The sequence below is a fragment of the Pinus tabuliformis genome, chromosome 9 (genome assembly GCF_031772625.1).
Source record: "Pinus tabuliformis cultivar Carrire ecotype Pingquan chromosome 9, CPIR1, whole genome shotgun sequence".
NCBI lineage: Eukaryota > Viridiplantae > Streptophyta > Pinopsida > Pinales > Pinaceae > Pinus > Pinus tabuliformis.
In genome coordinates, this window is record NC_142307.1 from 783,451,022 (window position 1) to 783,478,600 (window position 27,579).

Below are 27,579 nucleotides of genomic sequence, written 5' to 3' on the forward strand. Positions count from 1 at the left end.
TTGTGGGAAGGCGTGACCCAAAAATGTATCCTCGATAAACCCCTAAGTCTAAAAGACTTCATAAAAGAGGTAAAAGGTGTCAAATGGCACAAATCATTTGTAAATCAGAGGAAAATGAAAGTTGTAGGCTACTCTCAGAAATAGTCTCATTGCAAAGATCTCCACATTCTGAATCTACTGCAACTTGAATGGGCAAAAACTGACTTAGGATGCATAAGTTATAACAAAATGAAGCTGCCCTTTTTCCTTTGGAAAAAGAGGCAAAATCCCCTAAGAATGAGTCCTAAAAACCCTCGAAGTCTTCAAAGTCTTCTAAAAGTCAAAAAATCATTGCAAAAGGAGAAGTTTTGGAAATATCAGATTACACTATCGGGAGGCAAAACCATAGAGAAAACATTGAAAAACGGGCTTATTGACAGTCAACAAAGCAATGAATAGGAGCCGTCGGATCTGGCCAATCAACAGTCCAAATCTGATCATCAAATCGCAATTAGCGGTGGTAGGTGGAGGATATCAGAACATGTTATATGATTATTGCGACTGCTATATCTCAATCGACGATAACTATGGAGTGCTTACCAAACGGCCCGGGGCTTATGTGATATACGATTGCGACAAGTCACATCGCAATATCGCATCGGAGCCACCCAAAGGAGTGGGGATATATATATATATATATATATATATATATATATATATATATATATATATATATATATATATATATATATATATATATATATATCTACGATGTGATGGTCGGACCCGACAGGGCTATAGGCTATAGTTGATATATTTTAAAATCTGCCAAAGGGCATTTTGCTATGTATTTTCACATATTTCATTTAATAAAAAAAAAAGCAAAGGGATGCGTCGATGTGATGAATCCAGACCCGAAGGGGTTCCAAAATGCAAATGCATATTATTTCAAATCCGTCTAAAGCCATTTACGAGATTTTTCCATGTTTCAATGAATTTTTAAAATGCAAAGGGGAAGCCACGAAACAAGGTAGTGGCAACATGCGATAAGTGATTTTAGGGAGACCCGATAGGAATATAGTGCACATTTATGAAGATTTGAAGTCTGATAAAGAGAGATTTGGCGATTTTTCCCGTGGTTTACAACATTTCTCTATGTAAACATGTAATGACTATTTCTAGGGATTTCAAGCACTGATGGTTCCATTCTGTTACAGAATAGGTGGCCACCATCCCTTAGGGCATTTAGCAATGATTGCTAACACTCAGAGAGGGGATTTGAGTAGGCCAAGGCTGGAAGACAGAGAGCCCGAAAGGGAAAACAAACAGACAATGCTAATTGGCTTAAAAAGACATGAATGTCAAAGATAGAGAGGGTGGTTGGTTGTTGGTTGTTGGGGGTTTGTTGTTGAAAGTGAAGCCAAAGCAGGAAGCTAAGGTGAAGGAGGCAGCGTAGAAGCAAAAAGAGTAGCCGAGGGAGTCACTTGGAAGTCAAGTCAAAAGCCAAGAGGGTTGTAAACTATCAGAGAAAAGAAAGGAGGCAGAGCCAAAGAGCAAGAGCCAAAGCTAGAGCTGAAGCGCTAGAGTCAGAGCCAGGAGCCAAGAGCTAGAGCTTTAAGAGACAGGCGATAAAATGGTGTTTGAACCCACTGTTTTTGTGTAAAATAGCAGGAGTTGAGCCAAGAGCTTGTAAAAATGACTTATACCATAATCTGAGAGATCCTAGTTGAGTTGACTAGAGCTCATGGAGATGTAGCGCAAGAGTTGTGGGTGAATGCGTAATTAAATTGTTGTTTCTGTGTGATTGTTTATTGCTGCATTTTTTACTGTTATATGCATTTATATATTAGTTTAAGCATATCAACTTATAGCACAGACAATAGATTTTAAAGCATATAATCAATTTAAAACAAACATAAGGATACACTATATTGTCAAGCATATTATCAATTCCGCATTGGTTAATCAATAAGACTTGGGAATATTTAAAGCTTTACAAGTGGGAGAAGTTATTGTAAGTTAGACAAGAAGCCTAAGTGCCCCATTTTCATATCAATAACTGATCATGATTGATTTACAGGAGAAAATATTAGAGGGCACGAGCTCTCCTACATACTTCTCTGACATGAGAAAAAAAGGCAATCCTTCAGCTGGAAATCTGTAGGTCAAAAATTCTTCTTGGTGAGGCCGAAGAATTATAACGAAAGAGCATAATCTTATGGGTTCAAGTTGGTCATAATAACAATATATTTTTTCACAATCGGATTTCCTGTAGAGGACAAAAAAACACAATTTGGTATATAACATCAGAATCAGGTGAGACTTTGACCAATCAATGAGACATCAAAGAGGAGGCTAGAAGCTATTTCAACAATCTATATTTCTCTTGAGCTGAGGTTCATTTATGCAAACAACTTGAAGTATGTGACATGTTCCCGTCTTGGGCGCATCTAGAGGAAATAAATCAAATGGACTACCCAGTAACACAATAAGAAGTCCTTCAAGTTCTAAACGATCTGGCGAGAGCTAAAATTCTGGGCCCAGAGAGATGAACCATTGATTTTTTCTTGCATTTTCAAGATAAAATAATTCATGAGCTGACTAAGATGATTGAGAAATACAAGGAACTTGGTTGGGTATCTACCGCCATAAATTCAACCTTCATTTACCTTATTCCAAAGATTACAAATTGAGTATCATTGTCTGACTATCACCTGATTTCATTATGCAATACTATTTACAAATTGATTTTAAAAACAATTGCAAATAGACTTAAACCCTTATTGTCCAAATATATTTCTATGGAGCAATTTGGTTTTCTTAAGCACATGTAGATTCATGATGTGGTTGAAATCACCCAAGAAGCCATCATTCTGTAAAAAGAAACCAAATGATGCTTGTCTCAAGAAGATTGAATTAACAAAATATTTTGACTCTGTTGATTGGGAACTGTGGGTGATTTTGGAGAATATTGGTCTGGGCAGAACAATGATTAACTAGATCAAAGCATGTATAAAGTTTGCATCCTTTTCCATCTTGATCAACGTCCTTCATACGAATTTTTTCTCAGCATCTATAAGAATTAGATAGGGTTGTGCAATGCCCCCACTTTTATTCCTCTTAATCATAGTTGGAATCAACAGGAAAACCAAAGATACTTGATCATAGGGCATGATAGCAGGTTGTAGAATAGTGTCAACAATAACCCTCTCTCACCAGTTTTTGGTGGATGATCTGATGGAAATTGTTAAACCAGACCCCAAAGAATGGAATACCTTTTATTGTATCCTAAAGGACTTTTGTCTTGCCCCAGGACTATATATGAATAAATCCAAGTCCATTCTCATTAGAGATTACCTAGACCCTACATTGAATATTAAGATTGCTACCACTTTTATGGTCAAAATTTTTCACATGGATGTTGGTTTAAGATGCCTGGGCTTCACATTGAAATCAAATAGTTACAAAACTCTGGACTTGGGTTTTCTCGCTAAGAAAATTAAGAAGCGGCTCAATCATTGGGCTCACACATGGATTTCACTTGGGGGCGCTCTTTTTCTAATTAAAACAATCCTACATAGCATTGCCATATACTATATGTGTATTTTCAAGCTCCCGAAGTGTGTGATCAAGAAATTAAATTCAATCATATGTTGTTTTCTATTGGCGAGCACTTAAAGAGAGCGAACAATTCACCCTTCAGTTTGGAACTGATTAGCCTTCCAACTCCCTTGGGTGGATAGGTGACAAAAGATATCGCCTTGTTCAACCTGGCTCTTTTACTAAAAACCTTATGGAGAGAAGTCACCAATGAAGGCCTCTGGCAACAAGTTATCCATGCAAAATACTTACAAAAACGGGATTTCATTATCTGGATCTGTGATGGGGCTCTTGATCCTTCACATGTCTCCCACTCTTGGAGCAACCTTTTGTTCACAAAACACTAGTATTTTTGAAATCTCAGATGGGTAGTTGGTGCCAGATCCATTCCACAAATTGGCCTAGATTCACTTGCAGGTATGAATGGCCCACACCTACTATCTCTTGATCTCGTCATCTTCTTAAATAACATGGGATTATTTGCAATAAATATTTAGCAATTGCTGCCCTCTCCTCTTCTTTTCATACCCACTCAAAAGATAAGCTAATGCTGGAGATTCCTGAGATAATGATTCCAGAATGGAAACTTTAGATTTCCAATCTAAAACTTTTTGGGATAGTCCTATCCCTCAAAGATGACAACTTGATATGATATGCGGGGCCAATGCAGGGGAGAGTAAATGTAAAGGAAGCATATAATCTCATCCCTACGCCCCCTAGACAAATGAGGGTTCACTCGTGAATGGTTAGGGACTGGAAATGGAATTTCCCTTTGAAACTCAAATTTTTTTCATGGCTTGTTGCCCACAATCGCATCCTCACTTGGGAAATCTTGTGTAAGAAAGGTTTTCATGGCCCTCATCACTGTAGTCATTTTCTCTCCTCTAGAGAAGATTCATTCCACCTCTTTTTTCTATGCCCCTCTGCCTCTTTAGTGTGGAATGGGGTGCTCCATATGATAAACTATGAAGCTGATTAGGAGGGTCTTGATGTCCACTCTTACCATGGTCGATGCACACTGGACCACAAACCTGGTCCTACATTGGATTTCTTTATCATTTGGGGTATATGAATGTCTAGAAATGCCTTAATCTTTGAACGCATTTCGCCGAGTATTTGGAGAACTTGTTGTAAAAAATAATTTTTTTATTTCTGTAATAAAGACGTTACATAAAATTATCTATATAAGAACAACACATATTAATGTATCAACGCGCGTAACAAATACTATACCGGTAATATATCAAGACACGTAATAGGGTAATGGTGTTGGAAGTCCTCTTACCACTCTGAACGTGAAGTTACATTCGAATTTCTTTCTCTAAACAAAACAAAATAATAGGAGAAAAATTTAGAACTATTATTATTTGATTGTTAAACAATATAACATGCCAACATTAATACACGTGACATATGCATTTTTGAATTATGAATTGAGAAGTTAACCTAAGTTGTCTACAGGTCATACGTTTAATATTGTTAACTCTGCTTAGTCACAAGCACACAAATTTTAGACATGGCACAAGTGATATCAACTTACATTAAACAAATATAATGTAATGCGGAAACGTATCTTAATACTATTCATATCCCAATTACTTGCATTTATGATTCATATTTATTCTTTATCTGTAGTCTTTACAATTGAATTGAATTTGCAAAAGGTTTCAATTTGAGTTTTTAATATTTATTTAAAGCTATTTCTAAATTTATCTTCTATATGTTAATTGTTTGACAAATTTTATTTTCGTGATCGAATATCTTGAACATGTTAAGAGCAGTTTCTGTTACGTTCGTGATCGATTTCTCTATGGATCGATTTCTCTTTGGATCACCATGGCGCTTCCTTAACTCTCCTTAATACCTTCAGGATCAAAAGACCACTCAAATCAAAAGGAAAATCCACAATGACCATTCACCAATGGCGAGTAGGCGTGCCAGGGTGAAATAAAGAGCGGTTGAATCACTCGCCAAACAAAGAGATTCGGATGGATTGCGTTTGGTGGAAGCTGCTAGCGGCAATAACCAGCAAATATCCATGCGAATATTAACTTTTATACATCTCTAATATCCATGCGAATATTAACTTTTATAAATCTCTAATTCCGCCTGTTTATCATTATTATTCATATTTACTTTTTCATATAATACAATTTAAAAATTAGGTACATGGCGAGTTCAGGTCTTAGTGAACCCTCTCGCTGTTAATGGAATAAATCATGGCTACTAGAAAGTGAGATCCCATTCAAGTGATTATGAATACCCTCACTATGAATATATGTGTTCATTGACAACTCGGCTACTAGAAAGTGAGATCCCATTCAAGTGATTATGAATACCCTCACTATGAATATATGTGTTCATTGACAACTCAATGTAAGAAATAAATTGTTAGTTGTAAGAAAAAAGGAAAAGAAAAACAAACCAATTTAGCTATTGTAAGAAATAAATAATTCAATCAAACGTGATGAAGTCTTTTATTAAGAAATGCCAGTAAAACTGGCTTGACAGATCCAGCCAGTATTTCCTTTAGATAGGTTGATTAGAAATAGCACTGAATATATCAAATGGGTTACCAAAAGATTTATCGCAGAAAATAATTTGATTCAACTTTACATATATTTATTGATTGCGTCAAATATTATCCATGTTACAAATAGTTACAATTTCGCATATTAATATATAGATGACAACCACAAACTTCTTGAAACGCAGAAAATGGTACAACGTACTCACGAATTTGATTTTCAAATAAACGATAGTGAAGCTGGTGCATAACCCTCCTAAAAAACATCGTCTACTTCATCGTTTCTTGTTTATTCGCCGGTTACTTGTTGAGTAGCTGGCGCTGCATTTTCTCCAGGAAATTCTACGTTCATTCTTTGTTCATTTTCATTCTCAATCTTGATATAGAAAAAACCAGCGGCCATCGGTGGTCCAAGTCGATTTTCGTTGGCAAAAGCTCTGGTGCTGAAGTTCTCCCGCGAGTTGGGCTCAATTAAGGGATGGCATGGACCCCTGAACAATGTGAAAACCATCTTGCTACTACGCGTGGGTGTCGGAGCTTCGTACCTGAGAAGACTGTCGCTCGGCAAAACTGATATTGCACCACAAAGAAACACATGACATTTTGAGCATTAAACCGAAAAAACATTAACACACATTCAATCCAATGATTTCAAAGATCAAGAAAAAGTGGCATCGGCCATGATATCCATACCAACATCAGCCTTGCTGCTAAAAGGTTTGGTATTCAGCCTGCACAACGTACAGATTAATGCTGTAATTTAGATGAAATAGATATGGGTGCTATATATTATTAAGAAATTTGCGAAATGATTATCACATACCAGTGCAAATACTCGTCGCCAGGAGTTTCAGGATCAGTCATCACCTGGTTATTTGGATTTATGAACGACTTTAGTTATGTGGTTATGAAAAATTCATGATGAATAAATAATAATCGTGAATTGGAATAAAAAGTAGTTACCAGTATGAATATGGAGTTGAGAAAGATATCGTGATCAGGGAGCACATTATAATCTTCGTCAAAAAAAATGAACGGTTCGGATAGCATGTCATCGGGCGCAATTTCCTCGCCCAAGCTGGTTTCCATGTTGCCGCAGAGTACAGAAAACTTGTAAAGAGGGTCGACAACCCCTCCGATAACTCCTGCTGCCAGAAGCTGAGTTCTTATTTCCTGCATACGCCCTTTTCGCTCCAGAACCTGATTTCTTATTTCCTGAAACCGCCTTTCTCGCTCCATTCTCTGGTTAAGGCAGGAAAATCCCAGTCGAAAGACCGTAGAGATAAATGATTGTGGCCGCGTCGGATGAATCAGAAGAACCATTTGATGGTTGAAATTGTGTTACGCTGCTAATTTGATAGCGTCTCTTATTAGAGAGCTATATAAATAAATTAAATTGCCTTAATCCATCAGGCAGTCACAATATTTTTCATTTGTTGAACTGAGGTTTTTTTGATTTTGATTGATATGAAGTTAAGATTTTTTTTTTGGCTTTAATCACATTTGTTGACCCTTTTCGAACCAATAAGTGTGGTTTATTGTGAGGGTAAGTTGAAGAATCAGGTCATAGTTGTAGGTTAAATAAGGAGCAGAGCTTCCAATCGCTATATTTGACTCGGAAACTGCTAAGGAGAGCAAATCTTCCAATGACTATATTTGACTCAGAAACGGGCACCAACCAGTGTGGTTCATCATCAAGGCAAGTTGAAGAACCAGGAGCAGATCTTCCAATTGTTATATTTGACTCGGAAGGAAAGTTGAAGAACCAGGTCATGGTTTTAGGTTAAATAATGAGAGCAGATCTTCCAATGGCTATATTTGACTCGAAACTCATGGGTGTAGGTTAAATAAGGAGAGAAGATCTTCCAACTGTTATATTTTACTCAGAAGGCAAGTTGAAGGACCAGGTCATGGTTTTATGTTAAATAAGGAGAGCAGATCTTCCAATGGCTATATTTGACTTAGAAACTCCAGGGAAGTTGAAGAACCAGGTCATGTTTGTAGGTTAAATAAGGAGAGCAGATCTTCCAACTGCTGTTATATTTGACTATATTTGACTGGAAACTGCTATGTCGAACTCGCAACTAGACTTGACCAATGGCTATATTTGAGTGGCCCACTCCACTGGACTAAGGCATAAGTAGAGGGACTAATATTATATTTGATAATATTGTTTAATTATAATAATATTATTAGATAAATAATTATTATATTTAATTCTTGTTTGATATACATATCATCAAACATAATATTTTTAATGTTCTGAATATTATTCATGTAAAATGATAATAGTAAAAATCTTATTAAATCTAGGGATTATTAATATTAATAATCTTATAGACGTAGATAGTATGGATTTATTATTAGTATTAATATTCATAAATGTATATCTATAATAATAATATTATAAAATTAATTATTATTTTATAAATTATATTATTATTATTATTATTTAAAAGTGCTAGGAGAGCAATTAATGAAGTTGTTGATGAATCTCTTAAGATTAGCGAGATAAAAATATACAAAGCCCTGAATAGGAGGAAAAAAGGCAGTATATTCGTAAAAGACAAGAGAATCTCTTACACATCTGTAGGGTAGGTCCTAAAAAATTCTGGAGGCAGATTCTAACTAGGAATACTATAGATAATAATAAAATTTCTTTACACGACTTGAATTCCTATCTTAAAAAGCTTTATGAATCTTCAAATGTCATGGATAACTTTGAAACCTTGCTCACAATGAAAGAAGTTTTCTCATTAGAAGATATTGATTTTGGGGTTAAACACCTCGCAAATGGGAAGCTAAGGACATTGAAGGTTACAAGGTGGAAATCTTAAAAATTGTAGGTCTTTTCGTCATCCCCACATCCATACGCTTTTCAATCAAGCGTTCAAGCAAGGGTTCCCTAAGCCATGGACTGAGAGCCTCATTATCCCTATTTTTTAATGTTGGGATACAAATAGCCCCTTTAATTATCAGACAGTTATGATCAACCCTCTCTTAGCGAAGTTATATGGTATTATTTTGGAAAAGAAGTTGAGCATATGGCTTGAAAGTGAAGGTAAGTAGGCTAAAGGCCAAGCTAGTTTTAGAAGGCATCACTTAACAATGGACCACCTCATTACGCTTAGGATCATTGTCGAAGAATGCCGCAATGATAAATCCAATCATTTTTGTTGCTTTTTGGGCTTTAGAAAGGCTTTTGATATGGTTACTAGAAACAACATATGGAATAGATTAGAAGAGCTAAAGGTTCCTTTCGAGTTGAAAGTTGTCGCTATAACATTATACAAGAATGTAATTTCCAAGTTAAAGAGCAATGAGGGGTGGTTGAAAGATATTAAGTAATACCGGAGTTAAACAAGTTTTCCCCCTCTACCCTACCCTATTTGGCATTTACATCGACAAGCTAGAAGGTTGCTTAGAGGAGGTAGGTTGTGCTGGCACGATATTAGTTGGGATAGTCATCATCCTTCTTCACTATGCTGACGATATTGTTCTTCTCGTAAGTTGCCCATCGGATCTTGATAAGCAACTTAGACTTCTTAAGGATTTCTACTATACCATGAGTATGACTGTTAACACTGACAAAACAAAAGTTATCATTATCAAATACAAGAAGGACACTTAGACTAATTTTATGTATAACAATAGTAACTTGGAAGAAGTGCCTTCTTACAAGTACCTAGGAATTGATATCCATCACAAAATCAACTGGAACTATAACATTGAGAAAATGATTAATGGGAGGTGGAAAGATTATTTTGATCTTGAAAATAATTTTAAAACGGAAAAACTCGTAATGTGGGATAGAAAGAGGTTCATCTTTCAAACTTTAGTCACTTCTGTTATCTTATATGGATGTGAGGTTTGGGGTTGCAGAATCTTTAGAGAATCTTGGAGAAAGATTGAGCAAATCTAGAAGCGTTTTATAACGTATAACCCCAAAATTAAAAGCAATACACCCAATCCTATTCTCCTTATAGAAGTGGGTCTTTCCCATATCAGGAGCCTAGCTATGAATATGATTCTATTGTACAAGCACAAACTTAATAACATAGGAGACCATAGAATTCCTAAGATAGCTTTAAATTCCATCCAAAACCACTTGAGGCTCAAAGGAGGTTTGTATAAAGACACCAATGCCTGGTTAAACCATTGGGAGATCGACGAGAATGTTGCATTGCAAAACATTAATAACATTAAAAATATTGTTACTTCTATGTTCAAAGAAAAAATGTGGTGTGAGAAAGATTTAACAACTAAAAGAAAATTAAGATATTATAAGGAGGTCATCAACCTCACCCTAGAAGATGAAAATTATCTTTGTTTTAACTACCTCAAAGAAGAAAATTAATATAGCCAATATTAGAATGAGTTCTCATGAGCTCCATAGAGAAACGGGTTGTTGGCCAATTCCTAAAACACCATGGATGGAAAGGATCTGCTATTCTGTGAGAATATGAACATCAAGGATGAAAATCACTTCCTCTAAGAGTGACCAGCATACAATCACATTAGATCTCAGTCTCATAATCTTTGCTCCAATACTAACCTTCGTAGCCTTTTATGATGTCAAAATTATAATGAGCTCGGGAGGCTCCTCTCCAAGCTATATTAGCATAGGAATAAAATCTTAAATCAAACTAAAGAATTCGTTTCTTTAGGTCTGAAAGACCAAAGTTTGGTCTCATTGGACATTAATCATCATCATCAATAATATTTAATGATATTATTATTATTATTATTTAATTGTTTGTATAACTTATTAATAAAAATATTAAATTAAATATAAACTTAAATCATTAAGCTATCTAATATAAACTTAAAACTGTCTAATTAAATATAAAATTTCGATCAATAATAATATATAATAAACATTTTTTATTAAAAGGATAACCTATTAAGTTAGTTAAATAATGGACCTTCTAATAAATTTAAGGAAAATAATATGAGGTAAATTTTCCTAAAATGACTAAAACCAATGAGGAACTAATGAGAAAGAAAATAGTTTGTTTTAATCGTCTCATTAATTAAAAACCATTCTCATCAATATTTAGGAATATAAAATTTATAAAAGGATTTTTATTCCTTGTATAAACAATTTGTTCTTATTATTAGTTGAGAAGGGGTGAAAGACAACATGCGACCATAAATGTTAAGAGCATAAAAACGAAAAGAAACAACTAGGAAGAGAGAGAAGGGATCCAACAACTGCTAATTTTCCAATCATCATCTCTATTGGGATTGCTCAACCTTTTTTTCAATCTTGATGGCTTTCCTAAATTTCTGGTGATGAAACTCCACAAACTTAGAAATAACACGGGCCTCCTTAAGATATACATGATGTTTATCCTTCTCAGCATGCTCTGCTAGTGTGGAAGATTGCATCCTCCCATGTTTTAAGTTGGCTGAGTGCTCATTAATCCTCTAATTAATAGAGCGACCAAATTCGCCAATGTATGCATAGGAAGACGGAATAACATAGACACCTTTCATGTCCTTGGGTTCGACATGATTTTTTTCCGATCAGAGGGAGCTACAAATGGTGTTAAGGGGTCTAAATGTCGAGGGAACATTATGCTTCTTAAGAATCCTTACAATCTTATCAATGGTCCCCTGGATAAAAGAGAGATGAACCCATAAGACTCGATCTTTAGGGTCTTAGCATATTAGCAGCCTTATCATATTAACTATATTATAATTATTAATTATAAGACTCTTTTCATTCCCACTTTCTCATAATTATTTATTTGTTTATTTTATTTTAAATAAAATTTATTACAAAATTTATTGCAAGAACATTATTCAATGCCATATATTAATAATATTGCATACCCATAAATAATAAATATTGTATTGGTAATTATATAATTTATATTTAAAGGATATAATTTTAATTAATTAATTTAATTTATAAAAGAGAAACCATGTAATTTTTTAAAAATAAATTTTAATATTTGATATGTAATTACTATTTAAAAATATTATAATATAGTTTATATAATTTAAATTTTCACTCTTTATTTAGTAATTATAAATAATTAGACTAGAATTCTAGAAATTTTATTATTGTATAGAAATATTTATTATTATTATTATTATAAACAGAAATATTATCTTTTATTATTTACATATTTATGCTACAAGGCATAAATATATAAATAATAATTGAAGACCAGTATTAATTTTTTACAACTAAGAACAATGATGGATGATGTTGTAGTTAATGCAATCCATTCAAATCCAAAGCATGGAAATAATTGAATAAAAAAACCCACTACAATTTTCTCAATTCCTTAACGAAATGCTTTGTGAAAGTAGAACCCTTTAGAAGTAATTGGATTAAACAGGAGCTTTCAAGCATCAAAACTGTTGAAAATAGCAACAAGAAATGATAAAAATAGAATCCAGAATATTCTAATTTTGATTTCTCCTTGAATTAAAATTGAATTTATTCTCACCAGCTGCTTGGAAATAATTAATTAATTCATTATGGAGAAATTAGTTGGAGAAATTCAAGTTAGATGTCTTTCTGAAGTCATGCAACATTCATCCCTTAAATTAAGGAGATTATCCCTTAATTAAGGAGATAAGATTGAGTTATATTTGAGTTGTAATTAGTTAGCTCAGTTTACTGAGTTAAGTCTAGTTAGATTAGCTCCAAACTATTTGAGGAACTAATTGTGAGTTATCAGTTAGTCAATGCATGCATGCACTCAACCAGTGTACTCCAGATAACTAAAGATTCCCTCATCAGAAACTCATGCATATATATTTTGAGAAAGACCTAGTTGACCTAAATGTCAAGGATAGTGTACTATAAGTTGCATGTTTTCTCCTATAAGGGAAACTCATGCATGTAGTTTAGGGAAGGATCCTTGAGGATTGAGCAGTTTCACAGGGTGTGAGATTAGAGTGAGTGATCAGTGTTACACTTGGTAATAGCAGGATCACCTAGGAGAAACTGCGCAAGGAAATAGGAGGCTTGGAGGGCAGAGGTGAATGTTTGTGAGAAGCCTTGATTGCCTATGAGCATCCAGGAGGATTGTATTGAGACCTGGCTAGCGGTGAGAGCTAAGGCTTTGTGTAATTCTGAAATATTTCCACCTTGTATGATAATACAGATAGTGGGGTTTTTAGGTGAGGCTTTCCCCTGAGTATTTTCTCTGTTTCATGTGTATTGATTCTTCCTCTTATGGTTATATGTGTTCAAATCTGATTCATTTAGATCTTTAAGCTTCCACAATGCAAATTGATAGTAGAAGTAGATTATAGTATTTTTCTTTAGTTATATTGAATTATCAGGTTAATCTACAGTCAAATTTTCTACATAGATCTCAGAGGTAGATTTGTAGAGAATTTGTAGGAATTTATACGTGGTATCAGAGCTAGCTGATCTATAGAGAAATTTCTACATGGTATCAGAGTTGAGTTTATCGAAGCTGTGAATCATATACAGAGAAGAGAATTCGAAGTTTGATGTTCGGGGTTGCAAGTGAAAATCGAATTCATATCATACTTCAATGGATATGGGACATTATGCGACTAATTTCCCATTGAAGAAGTACAAGAAGGGATCCTCAGAAGGATCAGAAGGTGAGGCATTAGCCTCTCAATTCGAAATGGACTTTACCCTCATCGCATGCATGGTGTCATCGATGATAGCATGTGGTCGGTAACTTGATAGTGGAGCCTCATTTCGCATGATTGGTGATAAAAGTTTATTCAGTGCCTTGGAGGAGAAAGACCTCAAGATGTGCATAGAGATGAGTGACGTCAAAAGGTATAGTGCTTCAGGAGTGGGCACAATTGCTTTTTAGAGGGAGCATGGATCTCCTATCACCTTGATAGATGTGAAGTATGTGCCTCGACTGAAGAGGAATTTGGTATTGGTCGTGATGTTGGAGGACAAAGGCTACAATGTCGTCTTTAGTAAGGGAAAGGTTTTCCTTAGACACATCACCATGAGAAAAGTGAAATAGATTGGTTCACAAGTCAAGAACGTGTATGCTCTTGAGGTTCAAGATGCATGCAAAGCATTGAGGAGCAAGACAAATGTTAAAGACCTGGTGTTTGAGAGGGAGAGTAAATTACCTCTCAACATGCAGTCCCTGAAGAAGTAGTCTCAAACGATTGTGGAGGAGCCACAATTGGAGAAGTGGGAAGAGGGATCACATGCAGCCATACCTCTAGGTGTGAGGTGGGGCAATGTGAAGTGATAGTCCCAAGAAGGCTAAAATTGGGCAGGGTCCATTGAGAGGTTTTATCTCATGGATCATACCTTGCTACGGGAGCCCAAAGTACATAGTAGCAGGAGGAATTAGTGGGATTGATGCAGTTAGAGATCAAAGTGACAGAGGCTAGAGCAGTCATATAGTAAAGAGTGCAGAGAAGGATTGAAAACAGTGAAAAAATGCAGATTCAGCCGAAGCACAAACTTTTTCAGTTGACAGAGGCAATAACAGTCAGAGACTTTGATGACAGATGCATCATATTCATTCAGGTTGGATGTTTTTTTTGTTTTTGGAGTTGTTGGAGCAACAACACTCGAGAGAAGTGTTGCATGCAGAACATTCCAAAGGTTCAGGATAGGGATTGAGTTGAATTCATTTCTTGTTGAGAGGGAGTGTTGAAAATAGCAACAAGAAATGGTAAAAATAGAATCCAAAATATTCCAATTTTAATTTTTCATTGAATTAAAATTATGAATTAAAATCGAATTTGGTCTCACCAGCTGCTTGGAAATAATTAATTAATTCATTATGGATTAATTGGTTGGAGAAATTGAACTTAGAAGTCTTCCTAAAGTCATGCAATAATTATCCTTTAAATTAAGGAGATTATCGCTTAATTAAGCAGATAAGTTTGAGTTATATTTGAGTTGTAATTAGTTATCAGTTTATTGAGTTAAGTCCAGTTAAGGTAGTTCGAGAATGTTTGAGGAACTAATTATGAGTTATCAATCAGTTGATGCATGCATGCACTCAACCAATGTACTCCAGATAAATGAAGATTACCTTATCAGAAACTCATGCATGTTTATTCTGAGAAAGACCTAGTTGAACTAAGTGTGAAGGACAGTGTACTATCAGTTGCATGTTTTCTCCTATAAAGGAAACTCATGCATGTAGTCAAGGGAAGGTTCCTTGAGGATTGCACAATTTTACATAGTGTGATATCACTGTGAGTGATCAATGTTACACTTGGTAACAATAGTATCACCCAGGAGAAATTGTGCAAGGAAATAGGAGGCTTGGAGGGTAGAGGAGAAGGTTTGTGAGAAGCCTTGATTTCCTGTGAGCATCTAGGAGGATTGTACATAGAGCTGGCTATATGTGAGAGCTAAGGCTTTGTGTAATTATGAGATATTTCCACCTTGTATGATAATACAAATAGTTAGGTTTTTAACTGAGGCTTTCCCTTGAGTATTTTATGTGTTTCATGTGTATTGATTCTTCCTCTTATCATTATATGTGTTCAGCTCTGATTCAGCTAGATCTTTAAGCTTCCGCAAATCAAATTGATAGTAGAAGTAGATTATAGTATTTTTCTTTAGTTATATTGCATTATTGGGTTAATCTACAGTCAGATTTTCTACATAGATCTCAGAGGTAGACTCGTAGAGAATTTCCAAGAATTTCTACATGGTATCAGAGCTAGTTGATCCATAGAGAAATTTCTACAAAAGCCAATCTGAAATCCTCCAAACATGTCTCTGAAAATCTAGTTCTCAAGCTCGTTCTATTGATATAATTTATATAAAACCCCAAAAGCAGCGATGGGATAAATCAAATGGTTCATGGTGTCAAAGGCAAGAACCCAATAGAGTCTTCATGGCCAAGGAGCTCGAAGACTTTATTGCCAACAAAATGCTCGCACTTACTTGACACCCTAGCTTCAATTCTGACACCATTTATTTGCCCATTACCCACACTTGTATAGTTTTACCTAGAGGATCAACTCCTACCTCAAAGCCTCTTTCTTAGAGGTTGCGAGCCTCTTCCTTGCCGACACTATAATGCTACAATGCCTTCAAATCATTTAAATCCATTTCCTTTTTGTGGGAGCATGTGGAAAACCCTACCAAATTCTAGCATCGTTTGGACTGCATATTCTTGCCAAAATTACTAGTGCCTCATCTAGAGGAAATACCTAAAGTTCTTTGATGACTCCAAATATTGCTTCAATCTTGAGGGGTGAGATAAAACTAGGTGGTTAGATAGCCATGGATCTAAAATCAATTATTCCATTGACAAGGTCTTGAAAACAAAGAGTAATACTATTTAAATTAGGTTGGACATTGAGTGTAGAACTAGAAATTTCACCATGAGAATGAGGGAGCAAAATGTGATGATTGTTACAACCTCCATGAACTTTAATGGGGCCTTCAAAAGATTCATTGTTTCTAAAGGGGTTTCCCCATGTATATCATTGTTTCTGAGAGCTTTCAATTCTTTGATAATACCATGGACATTGCTAATTCCATGAATCTCTTTAGCAACTGGATCCTGATAGAGCTATTGGAGTTTATATTGTATGATACCAACATGATTCTGAGGCACAAAGGGTTGTTTTATCTTGATTGTTTCTTTTGCATTGAATAGTAGTTGAAGGTCTATGTTCCCATGATTAGGATTCTTGGTTTTAATAAGTTGAAATGTTCCATTGGGAATAAGTTGGACAAAAGGCATGATCTTAAATAAATGAACATATCTTGTCCCTTGTAGAAGTCACTGAAGAGGGATTGAGATTAATCAATAGACGTTTTTAGATGCACATCTAAGTTGAATGAGATGTGAGTGATGGATTTTTTTACCTTAAAATCAACTAAACATTTTTGTATGTAATATCTTCAACTATTGATTTATGGGAGTAGGCAAACATTATGTAAATTAACTGGTTTCATTTGATTTGATATGTTTTCCACTTTAGTTTAAGGTCCTTGGTCCTTAGATGGGTAGTGAATAGCCTTCTCAATATCTTGACTATCAACACATGGGCAGTGAATCTGGTGAGAGGGACCTCGTTACTTCTACAAAAGGAAAGACATAGTAGGTTAAATATTTTAATATAGGTTCTTATTTTATAACTGGTCTTGCTTTGTTGTTAAAATATGCCACATGTTTTTATAGGAACAATGATGGATGATGTCTCATCTAATGAAATCCATTCAAATCCAAAGCATGGAATTAACTGATTAAAAAAATGCACTAGAGATTTTTGAATGCCTCAAAAAAAGAAATGTTTATGAAAGAAGAACCATTTAGAAGTATCTAGAGTCTTCAAATTCCTCAACCAGAAGAAAACAATGAAACTGAATATGTTGATATGAATTATGCACATTGTCTGGGATCTAAAAAGACCTGCTCAAAACAAAGTTCCTCACATACAATACTTCAAGAGAATATTATGCCTATTTTAGTTTGCAGATGCATGTCTAAAATGAATGAGTTGTCAGTGATGCATCTTTCTAACTTCAAAACAACTAAGAATTTATATATGTAATGTCTTTAAGTATTTATTTATGGGAGTAAACAAGTGTTCTATATATTAATTGGTTGCATTTGATTTGATATGTTTATTACTTCTAGCTTAAGGTGCTTGCTCCTTGGATGGGCAGTGAAGATCCTTCTCAGTCACCTAACCATGAACACATGGACATTGAACATTTCAGTTGATGCAATAATACACAAAGGGAGCATTCTAAGACTGGATTTTGAAACTTGTACCACAACTAACTTTATAACAATGCCTAGGAGAAAAGTGATGAACAAAGAAGATGCTTCTCAGTCACCTGACCATGAACACATGGGTAGTGAATCTGGTGAGAGGGACCTCTTTACTTTCTCAAAAGGAAAGAAATGGTTGGATAACTATTTTAATGTAGTTTCCTATTTTATAAGTGATCTTACGTTTTAGTTAAAAGATAATCTCTTACATAACCTTTCGCGGATCTTTCACATAACTAGTAGTGATATGAATTCAAAGATATATTTTTCAAAAGGGTAGCTCCATCATGATGAAGGCTATCAAAGTTCTAGCATGGTTAGTTTCTTAGTTCGTGAATTTACTTTGTTTTTGTTAATTAATATTTTGAAGTAAAAATTGTACATTGGTAGATGTTTTTTCATGTTTACATAAGCCGATGAATGTCTCAAATTGATATACTTCTTTCCAACAACTAATCTCTTAAGATAATGGGGTGATTGTGCTCCATGTAGTGAAACATAAGAATCCTAAAAGTACTTGCCCTAAGTATTTAATACTGAGGTCCACAAGAATGAAAAGTTCATTTTGATTGCATTAAAGTCAAGAAAAATGAAAATGTTCAATAAAAAATCGGAATTTGAACCTTTTATTTGTCTGGTGTGGAAAACATAGAATTTTTATGGGTTTTCTTGCAAGAAATAAGAGTCAACATGGAAGCAAGTGCGATAAAAAATATAGAGGAATCTACAGATGATAAGGGAAGCTTACAAGTTCTCACAATTTCTTCCATTACTAGTGTGAACAAAAGAAGGTATGGTTTCCTTCGTGAGATTCAAGATATGCTAGGAATGGCTTTGAGACATGTTCTATTAGGACTAGAAGTTTCTAATATTGTTGTATTTGTTTTTTTGTAGTGTAAGGGTAAGTATCCATGGCTTGAACCATCAAAACCTAAAAATTGTAAATCAAAAGCTATTATATGAACAAAATAATTGGAACCTCACAAATATAAAAAAGTTAGTCCTTTGTTTCAACTTTGTTTTTTGTGCACTTCATCCTGTAAGGTTTTTATTGACTCCATATTTCATATGGTTCCTTCTTCTTGATTGTAGAATAAATTGAAACCCAAATATATCGAAGTTCCAAAATATTTTAAGGAAATACCTTTGAGTGATCTATGTTTCTATTTTGTGACCTTACTTTTATTTGATTATCATGGCTCTAATGTATTTACTATTTTCTTAGCATGTATATTTGGAAGATAAAGAATAAGTGAAAAATGCTTTAGTAAATATAATACACCATGCAATTAAGATGTTTCTCTTTGGACAATATTTCAAACCTCAAAAGTCTTTCTATAATGCATTGTTTAATTATCCTTTTTATGTTGTAGAAAAACATTCAATTCACTGATTTAATTTATAAAAATGGATGGAATTAAGTAGAATGGGAAATTGGTGGTATTGTTTCAATATGTTAGCTTGTAAAAAATTGATGTTGCAATGTACCATCTAAACTCAATTATGAATATACAACTAATTACAATATGTTACATGCATCCAATAAAGCATTAAAAAATCATATCAAGAGAAGTGAATCACTTACACAATTTAAAGGAGTCCTCATTGGAGTTAATCTGTGATCTATGGTATAAGCAATTTATTTTTACCAAAAGTTTCTACCAGGCATCTAGAGAAATTGTTATTTTTTGTTCTTTAAAATGCAAATTTGAATGGATAAATGGATTTAGCAACCCCAAGAACCTTGAAGCACTCGAATTATACAACTTAAGCACCTTATGATCCTTAAAAATATCTACAATACTTTGGGCAAAATTCACCCAACACTATTATTTTCTTGATATTTAATTATTATTGTTTTTTAATTAAATTTGTTTTAATTTGTGAAGAGAAATTCTTATTATTATCTTTAATTAAATTAAATTTATATAAAATAGATATAAATATATTGTTATCATGACTTCACATTTATTATTAATTAAGTTTATATAAAAAAAATAGATTTGCTAAAATGTATTTTAATTAAGAGTGCATGCACATGGCCATATTTTCATTGGGCTCTTCTATCTACAGTATGGTTTGTAAAGGAAAACATTTAATACAAGACCACTACTTTTGGGAAGTCAAATATAGAAAAATTGCAAGCTTTTGGGATGATTTTTGGCTTCAATTTCCGAAAATTTTTATTGAAGAAAATCTTGAATATATACACTATCCTATGCAATCTTAGAGAAAAATTGTGTCTAATTACTAGTTAAACTTCTCACCAGAGACCAATTATTTTTGAGGGCAATCTTCCTCCTCTTGGGACATCACTTTATCAGCCCAAGTTCTTGAAATACAAATACATTTTTCTGAAGATATAAACAAGTTTCATTAGGGATATAAGCCACATGATTATTTGACCATCAATGAAGTTTTCTTCCTTATGATAAATCAAACACACACTCTTAATCAAAAAGTAGGGTATGGAATCTAGTGTTATGAGCTTTGGCCTAAGATAGCACAATTTTTTTGTCTTCTCCTCCATTACAAAACATCAACCTGAGATGAGCTTCTCGGTGGATATGTTCGCCACTCACTATATTTCTTATGTTCTGTCAAGAAAGAAAATCATGATCATCTCTTCCATTCTTCCATCCTAGGATCTCTGGAATGATTCTTTCATCTGTACTTGGTTCATCTTTCCCCATTCCACAAGCCCATTATAAATAGAGATTAGATTCTTGCATATGGTTTTTTCTTCTAGATTCTATGGAAAAAAACATAATCAACGTAACTTCCACAAATATAAAGACTCCATCCTCTCTCTTTGGAATACCTTCATAATTCAAATAAACCATCCTTACCTACAATTGGCTATCCTTAGACTTGGAATTCCAAGGCACTCAGGTTCCTATTCTTGTTGGTCTCAATCTTCCCTTTTCCCTTGCCGAAATCCCATCTCCCCCTCTCTCATGAACTCTCTTATAATCCTCACATTGGTCTTCCCCTTATCTTAGTTGTATCAAAATAAACCTCAATGGTGCCTCCAAGGGAAAACCTAGTCCTTTAGGCTACATGTGAGTCTTTTTCTATAAAACATGAGACATAATTCATTTGTATTTTGGTTACATTGGCCACAACAAAAATAATGAATTATAACTTAGAGTGCTTGAAATGGGGCTGAGAATTACCTCCACCCTCAATTTCTCTTGCCTAATCCCTAAAGGTGACTCTCATCTTATGATTTCCATTATTACTAAGTTCCTTTATGAATCCTCCTCTCTCAAAATCACCAAATGCTAGAGGTTGGAGTGTTGCCTCGTTCTCATCGACCAATTCCTTCTTTGAATTTATACTTCCATTCCCTCACATATATGAATATTAGCTAATCGATTCATAGATCAATTAGCTAATGAAATTTGTGCTACAACCTCTATGTTCAACCATTCTTCTTAGTCTTCCTTCCCCTATCATTATTAAAATAGGAATGCCAAGAAATAAGATCTCAAAATATCGATACCGGTTTCAAAGGACAATAAATGAAATAAATGTATTTGGGATATAGTTATGCTTTCATTTACATCCGTGTTGAGTGTCATCAAACTTGCAACTCAACTAGGTTTTTATTTTTTCTCTTATTGTAAGTCTCCCCATAAGTAGGGTAGAAAATTGTTGTCCTTTACCTATTTTTGTGCGCTTATTTTTCAAATTCATCTTGTTTCGATGATGAAGCTAGTGACAATGATTTTTCTAAACTAATGTAAATAATTTCTATTACTATACAAAAACAACATTAAAAACTACTATTTTATTTTTTAAATGTTAACTTTATGTAATTAACAAAACACAAATTGTTATATATATTTTATATATACAAATTATTCATCTAATTTTCAGATTCATTGTTTTCATAATTAAAATTAAAACTATACCGTTTAAAAAAAATCTAAATCTTATTATGATTTTTGAAATAATTATAAAATTATATTATTTTAAATTTGTATGAAAAAAGTTAATTTTGTTATTTTAATAGTTTATATAAAATTAATTTATGAAAAGATAATTTTAGTAAAGAAAATTAATTATGATATTGATTAATGTTACTTTTATTTACAAATGAATATAATCATTAGTATTATTTTCTATATAAGATTGATATATTTATCATTTAAATGGACATATTAAAATAAGAGAGAATTTTGGTTTGTAGGTTAATGTGAATGATGGATTTAAATGATAACCTTTTAATAAGGAGGAGAATTTTAATACTTTACCATCAATCCAAAGCTTTATGAGCTAAATGAAATAGAAAATTTCTCATAAATTATTTTTTATATAATTATAATGTTTATTTATAATTAGTATTATGATTAATGTTGTTGAATATATAAATTAAATATTTTTATAATTTAAATGGATATTGTTAATTGAAATAATATTATGAAATTTATTACATATAGGGATAGGTAGGGAGGGCATGGAAATTGTTCTACTAGTAATAAATGTCGTGGATGTGGTTATTTCTCCTTGAAGGTATTTAATGCAAACATATGAGTAAGAAGTGGAACATAATGAGTGTGATATCTGGGATATAGTACCATCAATTTATTAGTTTACAGACTATGAAATTCATGCCATTATGTAGAGGTAAAGGGGAAGGGCTCAATACGTGACCTTGTGCATCATAGTAGGCCTAGTGCACCATTCTAATTTGTCATTTTGGAAGGTGGAGTACCTACAACTAGGATTCCAATTAGATTTGGAACCATTGAGGTTTGAATTCCTAAGTTTCTCTCGACTATAAAACTCCATTATTGATGATGATGGTTGTAACCTATTGGTTTGTAATTCTCCTATAGGGAAGCTCTAGTTATAGGTATAAATTTGTTGGCCCAACATGCCCTTCTCTATCTCGTATATATTTCTACTTAAATCATGGCTCCATGTCATCCTTTTCCTTGATAATTCAATGATTCCCCTTAATAAATCATGTTTCACTCTCTCTAGGGTTGTCACTACTTTATGGTTGTGTTTTCTATCTCCTAGTCTACAATGTCTAGTGCATGCCCACTACGCCTCCCCACTCCTTGCCATTGATTTTTGCTCTATACATTGAAATAAAGAGGAAAGCGTATTCTCGAAACACAGTTGCTACTTCTATTCTTTTTCCATTTCTATTCCCTGTCACTGATCCAGATTTAAACAGGAACACAACAAATTCTAGATATAACCACAAATACAGAGATGCAGCAAAAATAATACTTCATTTCATAAATGTAAAATAATGAAATATGCTTACAAACATAAATGGAAATGAACTAGCTCGGGTGATGGTAGCTTATCTCTGAGAAGATATGTGGTGGCTACATGCCTTTGAACTATGTTATAATGAGGCTCAATCGCCTTTTTATTATTGAACAATAAGAGAAAACCCTAAAGAACCAAAACCTTAACCCGAGGAGATGTAACACCGAGAGTTTATGGGCCCCATTGGGGTTAGTTGGATAGCCAACTTCTCAGGGTCATGACTTGGTCATATTATCTTCGTTTGACATGCATGATACCCCATTAGAAAGATCTCTCTAAGGACTATGATGAAAAAGATGATTTTATGAAAATATCATTGGCCATAGATTGCTCAAAAAATGTGGTTTAGGGCCTCAAAACGGCTTTGGAAGATTAGGACCCAAGAAACTGGTGAAAACAGTAAACTGTGCTACAATTAAGGAAACCGAAAAACTGAAAGAAACAATGGTGGGGGTTCAAGTGGAATTGGCGGGTGGCCACCAATATCCACTTGGATCATTCTTGACCACTTAGGAAGCAATGGTCCCCATTGCATTGAGTTCCTTCGTGAGATGAGGAAACTTCTACTAAACTTGGTCCTTAGTGAGCCACTTAGCCAAGTGAAGGAGTTGGATTGCTTTGACAACTCGATACAGTTGGATCTTCCGCTGGAGAGTGTGCTTGATATGCGTGTCCATGATCCGATCAATTGCAACTTGTTCCATGCAATTTGGATTTAATTATGTTGGTGTGAGTTGTTCTGCAATGTCATATGTGTCTAGTAATGGTGGAAAGTATGGGCGAAGGAGGTTCACATTGAAAACTAGGTGTAGGCAAAGGAATGGGGGAATGTTCAGCTCAAATGCATTGTCTCCCACAACCTTGGTAATGGTGTAAGAACCATATAGGAGTGGTATGAGTTTATGATAGGCTCTGGTAAGGTGTTCCTTTTAAAAATGCAACCAGACTCTATCGCCCAACTGAAACTTGTGTGTCACCAGATGTTGATCATGTCATTGCTTGTACTTGGCATTTGATTTCTCCAGAATTCCATGGACCTACTTGTGGATATCTTGAATGTTCTCAATGAAGTTTTTTGTCTTGTCAGTTTCGGACTGGGCATGAGTCGAATCTGCCTAAGAAGCTACAAATGGCATGACTACATCAATGGCACATAGTGGCTAGAATCCCAAGTGCACCTGAAAAGGGTTGTGGTCAATCGAGTTGTGGAGAGTCTAGTTATAGTTGTGTTGAACATAGGGAAGGCTATCATCCCATGTGTGTGAATGCTTTGAGTTGTACATGCGCAGAATGTGTACGATCATCATGTTGACGACCTCTATCTGGCCATCTGTTTGGGGATGGAAAGTTATGGCATTAGTGAGTTTGGTGTCCAACATCAACCAGAGTCTGGACCAAAATGTACTGAGTAATCTACTTTCCCGATCTGAGATGATAGACTGTGGGATCCCAAAGTGTACCCACACTCATTCAAAGAAGAATTTCATAGTGGCTTCTACTATGATATTCTTCTTGCAAGCCTCCATAATGGACACCTTTGAGAATATGTTGACGACCAAAAAAACACAATCATTTTCATGCTTAGTAGAAGGAAGGCCTAACATGTAATCCATGAAGATGGATTCCCAAGGTGAACTAGGGGTAGGAAACAGAGTATATAGGCCTTGCTTCTTGATGGTCGGTTTGGCAATGGCACAACCACTGAAGGAGTTGATGTAGTTCCCAACATCCTATCAAGGATTTGGTCAATAGAAATACTCCTGTAGTACTGCCACCATATTCAAGACCCCAAAATGCCCAGTAGCACAACTGTAGTGCACTTCCCAAATCATCTGGGAACACTCACTTGAAGGAACACAAAGGTGAACTAAGCAGCATAGCATGACATCCTAGAGGTGAAAATATGGAACATGCTGACCCTCCAAGAGCGTCTGGTATGCGTGGCCAAATTCTGGGTCGCTTTTGTAGAGAAGTGGCCAATAAGAAGTCTCGTGCCCACAAGTGTTGAGCTCGGTGGTTAATGCCATGATCGGTTGTTGACTGAGGCAATCTCCAACATTATTGGTGATGCCCTTCTTATACTTGATATTCAAATAAAACTATTGCAGGTATGTGGACCACTTATGACGGAGGTTATTCTGCAACCTCTCTTGTGTCTGTATGAACTACAGGGGCCGGTGGTCTGTGTGGATGACCATTTCCTTTCCCAAAATGAAATGCCTTCATAATCGGTAGGCCTGCACAATGGAATACATCTCATTGTGATAAGTTGGATACTTCTGGACTGTCTGAAAGTGTCTCATTGTGATATGCCACTGGATGCCCATGTTGAGTAAGGACAGCCCCAATAACATAGTCAGAGGCATCCATCTCGATCTTAAATGGTTGTTTGTAGTTCGGTAATGCGAGCATTGGTTCCGAGCAGAGGTGATTTTTCAACTGTGTGAATGCTTTCTATTGAGATTCAGACCAAAAGAATTTCTCTTTCACTCCTCCCTTAGTGACATGACTCAAGGGCCGAATGATATGAGGGAATCCGAACACAAACTTGTGGTCGAAATTGGCAAGACCTTGAAAGCTGCAGAGCTATATTAGAGTGGTTGGAGATGGCCAATCATGAATGACATGGATCTTGGTTGAATCGACATGCATCCCCCATTCATCAATAATGTATCTGATATACTAAACTTGGGTCATGCCAAAAGTGAATTTCTCCAAATTGGTACATAGCTTGTGTTGCCACAGTGTTTGGAGAACCTGTCGGATGTGGTGGAGGTGCTCTTCCCAACTCTAGTTGAACATCAGGATATCATCCAAGTATACCACTAAAAATGAGTTGGTGATTGGCCACAAGATGTCATTCATCAGCATCATGAATGTTGCAGAAGAATTAATTAACCCGAAAGGCATAACCAACCATTTGAAAACTCCCTCCTTGGATTTGAACGCAGTATTCCACACATCAGAGGGTTTAATTGGCACCCAATGATTTCCTAACTTCAATTCGACCTTGCTGAAATATTTCCCCCCTTTCAGTTGGTGTGGAAGGTCATCAATCCTTGGGATCGGGTACCTATTTCGGACAGTGATCTTGTTCATCACCCAATAGTCAATACAAGGTATCCAAGTCCCATACTTCTTCTCTACCAACACGAACGGGCTCCCACAAGGCAATGAACTATATCGGATATGAACTTTCTGCAACAGCTCTTGAATCTGCCTCTTCATATCATCATTCTCCAAAATGGAGCGTCGATAGATTGGTCCATTGGGCAGCGACACACACGGGGTTAGATCGATGGAATTCTTGACCTAACAAGGTAGAGGAACCCATAAGGGGGAGGTGAAGATGTCCTCGTACTCCACCATGACCTTGTTAATCTATTGTTATTGTGTGGACGAGCCTTGTCTAGAGGTCGTGGCCACTGTCTTCTTCTTTCCCTGAGGGCGTATCATCAGGAAAAAACAAATTTTCCGAATTTGGAAATGAGATTACTGAATTTTTTTGCACTAATCAAAGAGATGGTGGTAGGCAGTGCTACCTCCGGTATCATGTAAAACTTATTTCCCAAAGTAACAATAACAGGATGAGGCGTTGATTCATACATGCTTCCACAAGTTTTTTTGGCGTAATAATACATCACAAACATCATGGGGAGAAACGTCACATAATACCTTATCCGTGAAGGGATTGATGTTGTATTGAAGGTGACACTGTTGGCTCATGCAAAGATCCCATCCTTCGTGAAGCCACCCGATGGTGTATAGTTGGGGATGTGTCGTGGTCGATAAGCCTAGTCGCTTCACGATCTCTACCTAAATGAGGTTCTTTTGGCTCCAACTGTCGACAATGAACTATAGCAAGGAACCCTTTACCCACATCTTGGAGTGGAAGAGGCACTCCTCCTCCTCTGTATCTTCAGGTTCCTCCTTCTGGATCTTGTTGTGGCAATGGTGGTGTTGGGCTCTACATTGATAATCTACTTCCCTTTTTTATTCCCCTTATCAGATTTTGACTCGGAGTCAGAACATGCATCAGATTTCAAAGCCTTTGCTCATCCACTAGTGACTACCTGACCCAACACTCATTTGCATTATGAGTGGAGCTCTTATGGAACTCACACCACTTTCCCGTGTCCTTCTTTGACTTTGCATTTTTGTTCTTTTCTTGTGACTTTGTTGGGCTTTCTTGGGCCAAGATTCCTTAGCTTTGTCCTTTGTTCTACGGTTTGGGGGCACCATTCGCTTGCTTCGGATTCGCAAATCCAAAGTCTCACTTCTTCTATTTAAACTTCTTCTCGATCCTGATAGCGTATCGGTATGTCATGCTAAGCGAGGAGATGTCTAGGAATTCCATCTCGTCTTGGATGTACCTGTGTAGGAAACTGTGGTATTTGAGTACCAAATGCTGCTCAAAATCCTTGATAGCCAACTTTTTGCAAAGGGTGT

The 27,579-nt window shown here is 35.3% G+C and overlaps 1 protein-coding gene across 1 annotated transcript; it reads right to left on the minus strand.

Moving 5' to 3' along the window:
• Positions 1 to 6,395: 6,395 nt before the first annotated feature.
• LOC149151066 (protein TERMINAL FLOWER 1-like) lies at positions 6,396 to 7,345 on the minus strand. Its single transcript, XM_089443045.1, has 4 exons — positions 7,070 to 7,345; positions 6,930 to 6,973; positions 6,800 to 6,837; positions 6,396 to 6,676 (listed from the first exon to the last, which is right to left on the minus strand). Exons 1-4 carry the CDS (start codon positions 7,343 to 7,345, stop codon positions 6,396 to 6,398), a joined length of 639 nt encoding a protein of 212 aa, XP_089299171.1.
• Positions 7,346 to 27,579: the final 20,234 nt, after the last annotated feature.

What these genes read in the sequence shown, in the direction of transcription:
- LOC149151066 (XM_089443045.1), bottom strand. Translation starts at nt 7,345, where the DNA reads ATGGAGCGAGAAAGGCGGTTTCAGGAAATAAGAAATCAGGTTCTGGAG. An exon ending in TCAACTCCATATTCATACTG is followed by an intron (nt 6,974 to 7,069) that starts GTAACTACTTTT and finishes CCAAATAACCAG; the next exon opens with GTGATGACTGATCCTGAAAC. An exon ending in GGCGACGAGTATTTGCACTG is followed by an intron (nt 6,838 to 6,929) that starts GTATGTGATAAT and finishes TACGTTGTGCAG; the next exon opens with GCTGAATACCAAACCTTTTA.